The sequence below is a fragment of the Mus caroli genome, unplaced genomic scaffold (genome assembly GCF_978045245.1).
Source record: "Mus caroli unplaced genomic scaffold, Mus_caroli_1 scaffold_11, whole genome shotgun sequence".
Classification (NCBI taxonomy): Eukaryota; Metazoa; Chordata; class Mammalia; order Rodentia; family Muridae; genus Mus; species Mus caroli.
Window position 1 is genome coordinate 4,435,454 of NW_028227266.1, and position 10,056 is coordinate 4,445,509.

The following is a 10,056-nucleotide window of genomic DNA, read 5'->3' on the forward strand; positions in this document are numbered from 1 at the left end:
TTTTTAAAATCAGATTATGTGTGTTCTTGTGTTTAGGAGTTCTGTATATAGTTTTAAAAATAGTCTTTCATTGCATGCATTTTCTCCCAGCCTGTGGCTTGTCTTGTTATCTGAGATAAGAAAAGATCCAAGATTTTACTCTGAAACACTGATCAATGAACATCTCATAGCACTGTGGTTACCTGATACAGGTTACATCTATAAATACTCATTTATTGTACAGACATAAGTTATGCAGGGCTCTTCTTGAAGATTTGGTGGAAGTCCTTAATTGAAGAAAATTAGGAATAGCATTACCCAGTGAGAAAAGAAACCACCTGATTAAAGGATACTCAACAGTGTGACTCAGATAGGAGGCTGTGAGACCGGAGGCTAGAGGCTAGACCTGCAGTAGCCGCTACACAGCACCTGCGCCTGCAATGCCTGTCTCTCTCCTTTATAAAGAATTATGAAACACTAGCAATGCTCCAGGTCCTCCTTCTTCCTTTTCTCTTCCCTTCCTTCTTTCCTCTTTCCTTTCCTATTTTAATCATTATACCCCCTATGCAGCCCATGATCTGGCTATGTAGCCACTATGTGGCCACAAACTTGCGGTCCTCCTGCCTCCGCAACCTCCTGAATTCTGGATCCCAGGCATGACTCATCTATACATTCATCTATAAATCAGCTTGGTGCGGCAATCTTCTTTCTTGGCATTGGTAGTGTTGTGGCACCTGCTCAGTGATGCTGGCTGTAACTTATGCTCTGTTCCACATGTTATAAATGTTTAGTAAAATCCTTGTAAGATACAGAATACAATGACAGATCCAAAACTTTGACATTGATAAGACTTGAGAGAGTAGTAATTTGATTCCAAAAATAAGACAAGTTTTCTTGTGGATTCAGCATGGCGGGGAGGGGGTCCTCTAAAAGATAAATGCCATGTGTTCCTCCTGCCAATATAAAAACACAATACTTCCTCATTGTTGCTAAATTCAAAAAAGAAAGAAAGTGTGCAAATGAGTCACCTATTTCCACATTCAGGGCTGAGAAGCGATATAAATTTCTCCAGCCCCTATCAGGAAACATCAAAGTAGCTCTGAGAACAATCGCCTGTTAGTGGCAGCTATGCAGCTCACCCTGTTCTGCTTTGTGTGCCTGCTGCCAGGCCACCTGGCTCTGCCACTGTCCCAGGAAGCTGGAGATGAGAGCGCACATCAGTGGGAACAGGCTCAGGTATATCTTTCTCTCACTCGGGGTTCTCTGGCCTCACGGCCAATATTCCACATGCGGTTTTGAATGATTTGTCCTTTGGTGCTTGCGTGGCAGTAAATATTCTTGGGCAGAATGTTCCTGGTTAGAAAAGCAGTTCATGCTCTCTGTGAGTAGCCATCCAAGCCTTCCTAAACTCTCGTTGAATGCCAGCTCCTTTCTGCTCTCTAGCATGTCATTTCATTTCTGGCCTTAGATTTTCCAATTCAGAAACTGGAGAATATAATAATGATATCACCAAGTGGAGAGATTATAACATACTTAATGCAGTATTGAGATCTCATCCATGCTCAGGGAATGGAAGTGTTATTATTGTTTATTGCAACTTGCAATTATTTTCATGAACTGTACTGAACTGGACGTCTAAGGATGAAGTCTCACAGTGAAGAGACCTATAGTCAGAAAGTGCAGAGAGAAGGTGTAACATTCTTGCATGTGCAATAGAAGCTAAAACACATCTATGTTCTAGCCCATGGGGTTATACTAGCAGAACATAACATGATGATAGAAGCTCACATGTGCAGTTGTTACAGACCATAGGAATGAAGTATAGAGTGTGTCATCTGATCACTAGCGCTAGCCTGAATAGAGCTCAGTCGCCTTGACTCACATTCTTGCTACCAAAATAGAGACAGAAATCAAGATAAGCTTTTCTAGCTCAGAAATCAGGCTTCTTCGGATAAATTGTTATTTGGTAAAATTGGATAATGACTGATAAGCTTTAAGCATTAGAAAAATAGAGCTATACTTCACATTCAGTTTGACTTTTTAAAGATTGATAAAGTAGAGTCAATCACAAACTTATAGCTGGTTTCTACCTTACCAAATAGCATTTTTAGGAGTTTTGATTCAGTTTTCTCCAGGATGCTGTTACAAGGGTTTTTAGGCCCTTTGCTTAGCACACAGATTGTCTAAAAGAAGAAGGGTCATTGTGTATTTGAGCCCAACCTGAGCTACATGATGAGTTCCAGACTAGCCTGTGCTACAGAGCAAGGTCTATCTCAAATCAAAACCAGGAGTAGAAAAGAATGCAAACGTGTCATCCAAAGAGTGTCTCATTGAAGTCCACAGCTCTAGGAGGGATACAATGTTTGTTGTTTGTTTGTTTGTTTGTTTGTCTTAAAGAATTTGTTTGTGATTATTATGAGTGAGTAATAAGAATTTGTAGTATTGAATGAAACACCATGGCAACAGGTAAGAGAACATCGTGTTAGTCAATTTGCTTTGTTAAAATGAAGAGTCATGGGAGGTTTTCAGCCAGTGCCAGGCGCTCTAATACTGACAGCAAATGACTGAGCAGATGGTAAGCCATTCAATAATCTTCCCACTGCACAGACTTTTAGCCTGTATACTTTTCCTAAGGAAACTTCCTTGGAAGTGGATTACAGACACCTGGGGCAATTTCTTTCTGCAGCTTCACCTCTCTAAGCTGTGTGTCTTCATATAAAACAGATGTGTTGCTGGGCAATGGTTGTGTACCTTTAATCCCAGCACTTGGGAGGCAGAGGCAGTAAATGTGTGCCTGCCCCTAGGAAGGGTCTTTAATGCCTGCATAAATTGCTCTTGTCAATTGTCTTGCCTCTTCATATTCTGGTTGAAGATCTTCCATTCCATTACCAGACCCCAGGATACTTGGGGATCCAGTTATGCTTGGGGAGATCTGGGGTTCTGTTTTATTCTGACACCTCCTATATGGGCTATGCTAACTGCAGAATGGGCTGAGGGGAGAAAGAGGGAAAAGGAAAAAGGGACTACAGATAAGGAGTCTCCAGACCAGGTCTGCTGCGGACTCAGTGTGTGAACCTGAACAAAGAAGCATATGGATGGTATGAGATGTGGTCTCTTCCTGGACTGTTAAGTCAGACTGGTTAAACTAACAATCACCTGACTTCTTCTCCCTATGGAATTAATAATAACCAGATGGCAGCAGCTCTTGTATGGCTAGTGAACCTCACATCGCCCCATAGGGTCTAACTACGTCTAACAAACTAACTCTCTCTCTCTCTCTCTCTGTTTGTGTGTGTGTGTGTGTGTCTCTGTCTCTCTGTATGTATGTGTGTATAAGTGTGTATGTATGTGTGGTTTTATGTATATGTGGCTGTATGCATGTTTGTGTATGTGTATGTATGTGTATGTGTGTTTGTATGTGTACATGTGTTTATGTTTGTATGTATATGTGAGTCTGTGTGTGAGTATGTGTATGAATGTGTTTGTGTGTATGTGTATATATGTGTGAGTATGCAAGTGTGTTCATATATGAGTATGTGCATGTGTATTGTGTACATGTATGTATAGTGTATGCATGTGCATATATATATATATATATATATATATATATATATATATACTGTGTATTGTGAGTATGTACATGCTTGTGCATGTATGTGTGTATGTGTGAGTGTGTGTGTTTGTTTGTGTGTGTCTGTGTGTAGGCCATAGTTTGATACTGGGCATCTTTAGTGATCCTCCTGTCTCTCCCTCCCTGACATTGGAGTTGCAGAAGCACCCAATTCTTAACATAGGTTCTGGGAATCAAACTCAGATTTTTGAGGTAAGCTCTTCTCTGACTAAGACATTTCCCCAACCTTTGTTGTGCTTGCTGAAGACACACTGACACTTCTAACTGCTCTAAAAATAAGAGCAAGTTTTAGAAAGTGGGTGGTGTGTTTATCCTCCAGGTATGCACGGAGAATACAGTATGCTATGACATTCTTCTCTCTGTCTTATGCAATAGCATAATATTCCATCTCCCCTCATCAGTAATACTTGCTTTACTCCATAATTGCAAAACAATTCTGTCTTCAAATTACTATCTAAATCCATAACAACATCACGTATAAGGGACATAGATTTTCAAATAAAAGATTTTTTTGCTCTCTGTCTACCAGAATTATCTTAGAAAATTTTACCCTCACGACTCTAAAACAAAGAAGGTCAATAGTCTAGTGGACAACCTCAAGGAAATGCAGAAGTTCTTTGGCCTGCCCATGACTGGAAAACTATCCCCCTACATCATGGAAATAATGCAGAAACCTAGGTGTGGAGTGCCAGATGTTGCAGAATACTCACTAATGCCAAACAGTCCAAAATGGCATTCCAGAATTGTCACCTACAGGTGAGGCTCATTTTAGCTCATTCTGGTGGAGGCAACAAAACCCTTTTCCTGAGAACACAAACACTGAATTCTTGTGTGCCTTCAGAATTGTATCCTATACTTCAGACTTACCTCGGATCTTAGTGGATCAAATCGTGAAAAAAGCTCTCAGAATGTGGAGTATGCAGATCCCACTGAACTTCAAGAGGGTTAGTTGGGGGACTGCGGATATCATAATTGGCTTCGCAAGGGGAGGTAAGAATGGCTCCTTCAGGCTAATCCTGTGTGCTGTTTATATTATTGTTCTCCTTTCAAAATTTAAGTCCTTTCATGAGCACTCAAGTCAGCTTTTATTGGTGAAACATATGTTTAACTTATGGGAGAGGCTTTGATTTCTATTTTCAGTATCACACCCATGCGCACACACGCGCGCGCACACACAAACACACACACACACACACACACACACACACACACATTAAGATCCTGAATCCAGTGAGCCTTCAGTATACATTGGTCGACAATGATAATCAGAGGATCTAATAAAAGCCAGATGCCTGGACCAGATTCACAGCCAGCTCATTCTCTGTGTTAAACTGACTATTGGTACCAAGAGGGTCAACCAATTGAACTGGCTTCTTTCTCCAATATTCATAATCACATGATTATGGAGAGAGTAGAAGGCCAAGAAAAACCAAGACACTGATAGTAATTACTGGGTGCTTTGCAGATCATGGAGACAACTTCCCATTTGATGGGCCAGGGAACACTCTGGGTCATGCCTTCGCACCTGGGCCAGGCCTAGGCGGAGATGCTCACTTTGACAAGGATGAGTACTGGACTGATGGTGAGGACGAAGGTACAGTGTCCTATGTCTCTTCTATGATCATTGCTTTAATTATAATCATTAGAGGCACCTTAAATGTCAAGTAATATACTAGATGCTTTAAATGTTTTATCTCATTTAATATTTTCTTTTTTTAATTTGTGTGTGGTGTATGTAGAGACCTACTTGTTAGGAAAAAACTGTCACATGTTGTCCTCTGACCTCCATATTTGTACTGTGACACAAGTATACATATAGGCACAGATTAAATAAAAATAAATAAATAAGATAAGATAAGATGGGGTGAGAGATGGAATGGGATGAGATAAGATAAAATAAGATATGAACCAGAAGAGCTGTCAAAGCAGTTAGCTGCCCCTACCTAGCCCAAAGCTAACATAAAGATCAAAGTTAAACTCATTAGCTATCTCAGAACTTGAGGCCACAAAGAACAGCTTCTAACTGACTACAAAATTAAAACCAACACTAACCATATGCAGTGAATTTAATTATGTCTTCCTTGGTAACCCAAGGAGATGGACATAGTTCTCACACCCAAGGCTCCCAAGAATGCTCTGGTCAGAACCTCTCCACAGAAGCTTCAACACAGAGATTTGAAGTAACTGGGTCATTCCCCAGTGCGCTCTGTTCCCTCCCCCACCCTCCCCACCCCTCCCCAACACCACACTTTGCCTTCCAGAAAAGCATATAATTCTTTCCCTGAATTCTGGTTTCATAAAGAACTACTGTAGACATTTTTTCTGTTCTCCTTTGGCTCCTTATCTGGGAGGTTGGTTTAGGGTATATGTTCTTAACCTTAGGTTACTCACTGAAGGACCAAAGTTTTTCCTATTTTAATTTGAATGTGACATGTCCCCATGAATGCCTGCAATTGCACACTTGGTTCCCAGTTGGTGGCACAGTTTAGGAAGGTTATGGAGCCTTTAGGGGGTGACATCTTGCTGGGGGAGGGCAGGCTTTGATGGATTATAGCACCCTACCTTGTGCTCCCTCCCTCTCTCTTCCTCCCTCCCTCCCTTCCTTCCTCCACCTTCCCCTGTACCTCCCCCTCCCTCCCCCACTCTCTGAGTCTCTCCCCTTGTGTGTATATGAAATATGATCTACAGATTGCTTTCCTGCCACCTGCTGTTGCCATAACTTCTTTGACATTATGGATTCCATCCCTCCAACAACATAAGCCAAAATAAACTCTTCCTTCAGTTGCTTAGGACATGGCATTTATCCCCACCTCGGAAAAGCAAACAATGCACTCTCCTTTCAGACTCCTCCTTTTGAAGGAAGTAACCAATAACTGAGGAAACCTGGGGACTAGGTAGTCTTTTGCATTATAATGTGATTGATTTATTACAGGCATTTATATAGTTATTTTAATATTTACCATATACATTTCCCTGACTGTAGGAGTGAACTTCCTGTTTGCTGCCACCCATGAATTTGGCCACTCTCTGGGTCTGAGTCACTCTTCTGTTCCCGGTACTGTGATGTACCCTACCTATCAAAGAGGCCATTCAGAAGACTTCAGTCTTACAAAGGACGACATTGCAGGCATTCAGAAGTTATATGGTAATAATCATGGTTTTCAAAAAGAGACTGTCGGGCTTGAAAGATGCCAGAAAATAGGGACTTGCCTGGAAAAACCACAGGAGGCCTGAAAACCTATGCAATAGGACAGCAGAATGCAAGATTAGCCTGTGTGAGGTCCTGAGGTGAAGCCCCAGCCTCACACTCCTGGAGGATGTTTATATTAAGCATATGAAGAGATACTCGTTTTATTTTTAATTGATTTCTACACACTCGTGTGTATGCATGCATGAGTGTGTAAGCTAACAAAGTACTACACATATGTAGGATCAGAGGACAATTAGCACATGTCAGTTCTCTCTACCTGCTGCATGACTCCCAGGGATTGCATGTGGATCATCAGGCAGGCAAATAAGCCGTTGTTCACTGGGCCATCTCACCAGCTGACATTTCATACTGTAAGCTTCATGAGTCCACATTGACATAGAGATGTTATCATCCTTCTTTGCTCAACCCAGACTCACTAAGAGAACCCCACCCCAGACATTATTCTTAGCTGGCCACTGCCAAGGAGTTGCCTACATTGTCAAAAGTGGCCCAGTTTCCCTGTTTTTATAAACATGCAGTGAAGTGGTCCCCACAGACAGCCACAACTGTCATAGTAACCACTGCCCATGAAACCTCCCAATGTTGTGTCCCAGTCTCCCTTTTGTTTTCATCAAATTCCAAAATCAGTGTTTTCAAACAGCAAGTGTCAGTATTTGCTTGATAAAACTCATTAGAAATAGTATTTTGAGAACAGAAGAAAAGGCATGATAAAAACCCATGTCCCTGGATAAAGATGAGGAAAAGAAGGTCCAGAGCTATGTGACTTCCAGGGAGCAATGGTGCCAAGCCAGGGCAGAATTGTCTTTCTGAATCTCCATCATTTCAAAGCAACATGGACTTGAGAATCCAGAATTACATACTCATCAAACTTGCCCAAAACTCTACTTCACACATAAATAAAAACAATGATCAGTGTCAAAAGATAATAGTCTTCAAATGATCAAAAGAGAGACCTGTACTCAGGAAAATTATTTCTACAGGAAAATAAATGGAAATCTGTGGAACCTAGAATTCACTCTGAACCAGCAGTTCCTACAATGTGTTCCTAGAACAGTTTGCAAAGGGGCTATTGCAGCAGTGCAGTATTACCAGCACTGCTTGCTGTACTTTAGATTTATATGAGTGCTGAACACATATTCAGGCAATTTGTCCTAAATTATAATTGTTTCTGAGGCAAGTTCTGTCTGTGTAATTCTTGCTGTCCTGAGCTTTCTCTGTAGACAAGACTGTCCTGAACTTTATATGTAGACCAGGCTAGCCTTAAATGTGCAGTGATGCCCTTCGCTGTTTTCCTGCTGCTGGTATCAGAAGCATGTGCCCCAACATACCACATCTAGCTAACCCAGATGGTTGCTGAGTTTTGGTGTTTTGGGTTGGTTTTCTTTTGGTTGATGCTAGGAATTGAACCTGGTACATTGGCTGTGTTTATATAGATGTAGAATGTTTCTTGTATGATTTATGATACACCTTAATGTTCTTCTTTTCTTTCTTAACAGGAAAGAGGAACACGCTATGGTAGATGCAGACAGTTCACAGAAACTGTCTGCACTCACTGGGTCCTCCATTGCATTCCTCAGTTGGCATGAACAAACGCCCTTCCTGAGCTGCACCTGTTTCCCTCTTCCTTGTACAGTGGATAAGTTTTGCACATCCCTCTGAGGGTCATCTTGACAGAATGATTCTGACTAATCTCAGGTAACATGAAGTTGATAAACATCAACAATAAATGTCACGTGCACAAATAACCCTGACGTTAGAATTGTGTCGTGAGAAGACTTTTTCAGTGACCAGGAAGTTACATTACACGATGAATCAAAGATGAAGTCAAAAACTAATTTAGACCTTATTTGAGGTTCTTCTGGTACATCTTCACCAAATGGAGCAGGTAGGCATGCCACTCGTTGTCAGTCAATGGTATGGCCTCAATTATGACCACTTCCTCTTGCTTTTGACCCAAATCCCCTCTCTCTGAGTCTTCTAGAAAACAAGTTCTTCTCACAGAATACCTGTGCTCCTGGGGACTTGGTTAGCACCAGCTCTAAGTTCCTGCCCCTGTACATCTCTTTTTTTTTTTTTTTTTTTTTTTTTTGCTTTTTCCAACTATTTTTTATAATTAACTATTTATTTATTTATTTATTTTAATTAGGTATTTTCTTTATTTACATTTCCAATGCTATCCCAAAAGTCCCCCATACCCTCCCCGCCCCCACTCTCCTACCCACCCACTCCCACTTTTTGGCCTTGGAGTTCCCCTGTACTGAGGCATATAAAGTTTGCAAGACCAATGGGCCTCTCCTTTCACTGATGGCCAACTAGGCCATCTTCTGATTCATATGGAGCTAGAGACACAAGTTCTGAGGGGGTACTGGTTAGTTCATATTGTTGTTCCACCTATAGGGTTGCAAATCCCTTTAGCCCCTTGGGTACTTTCTCTAGCTCCTCCATTGGGGACCCTGTGATGCATCCAACAGCTGACTGTGAGCATCCACTTCTGTGCTAGCTAGGACCCAGCATAGCCTCACAAGAGACAGCTATATCAGGGTCCTTTCAGCAAAATCTTGCTAGTGTATGCAATGGTGTCAGCATTTGGGGGCTGATTATGGAATGGATCCCCAGGTGCGGCAGTCTCTAGATGGTCCATCTTTTCTTCTCAGCTCTGAACTTTGTCTCTGTAACTCCTTCCATGGGTGTTTTGTTCCCAATTCTAAGAAGGAGCAAAGTGTTCACACTTTGGTCTTCGTTCTTCTTGAGTTTCATGTGTTTTGCAAATTGTATCATGTATCTTGGGTATTCTAAGTGTCTGGGCTAATAGCCACTTATCAGTGAGTACATATCATGTGAGTTCTTTTGTTATTGGGTTACCTCACTCAGGATGATGCCCTCCAGGTCCATCCATTTGCCTAGGAATTTCATGAATTCATTCTTTTAATAGCTGAGTAGTACTCCATTGTGTAAATGTACCATATTTTCTGTATCCATTCCTCTGTTGAGGGGCATCGGGAGTCTTTCCAGCTTCTGGCTATTATAAATAAGACTGCTATGAACATAGTGGAACATGTGTCCTTCTTACCGGTTGGAACATCTTCTGGAAATATGCCCAGGAGAGGTATTGCAGGATCCTCCGATAGTACTATGTCCACTTTTCTGAGGAACCTCCAGACTGATTTCCAGAGTGGTTGTACAAGCTTGCAATTCCACCAACAATGAAGGAGTGTTCCTCTTTCTCCACATCCTT

General features: G+C 41.5%; 1 protein-coding gene across 1 annotated transcript; it reads left to right on the top strand.

Moving 5' to 3' along the window:
* The first annotated feature begins 1,107 nt into the window (after window positions 1-1,107).
* Mmp7 (matrix metallopeptidase 7) lies at window positions 1,108-8,340 on the top strand. The gene is made up of 6 exons (XM_021173153.2): window positions 1,108-1,215; window positions 4,140-4,366; window positions 4,452-4,600; window positions 5,076-5,204; window positions 6,594-6,755; window positions 8,318-8,340. The coding sequence occupies exons 1-6, from the start codon at window positions 1,108-1,110 to the stop codon at window positions 8,338-8,340; spliced, it is 798 nt and encodes a 265-aa protein (XP_021028812.1).
* The last annotated feature ends 1,716 nt before the right edge of the window (window positions 8,341-10,056 follow it).

Coding starts and splice junctions, on each gene's coding strand:
- Mmp7 (XM_021173153.2), top strand. CDS start 1,108: ATGCAGCTCACCCTGTTCTGCTTTGTGTGCCTGCTGCCAGGCCACCTG. Junction 4,367..4,451: donor TCCAGAATTGTCACCTACAG/GTGAGGCTCATT, acceptor GTGTGCCTTCAG/AATTGTATCCTATACTTCAG. Junction 6,756..8,317: donor AGGCATTCAGAAGTTATATG/GTAATAATCATG, acceptor CTTTCTTAACAG/GAAAGAGGAACACGCTATGG.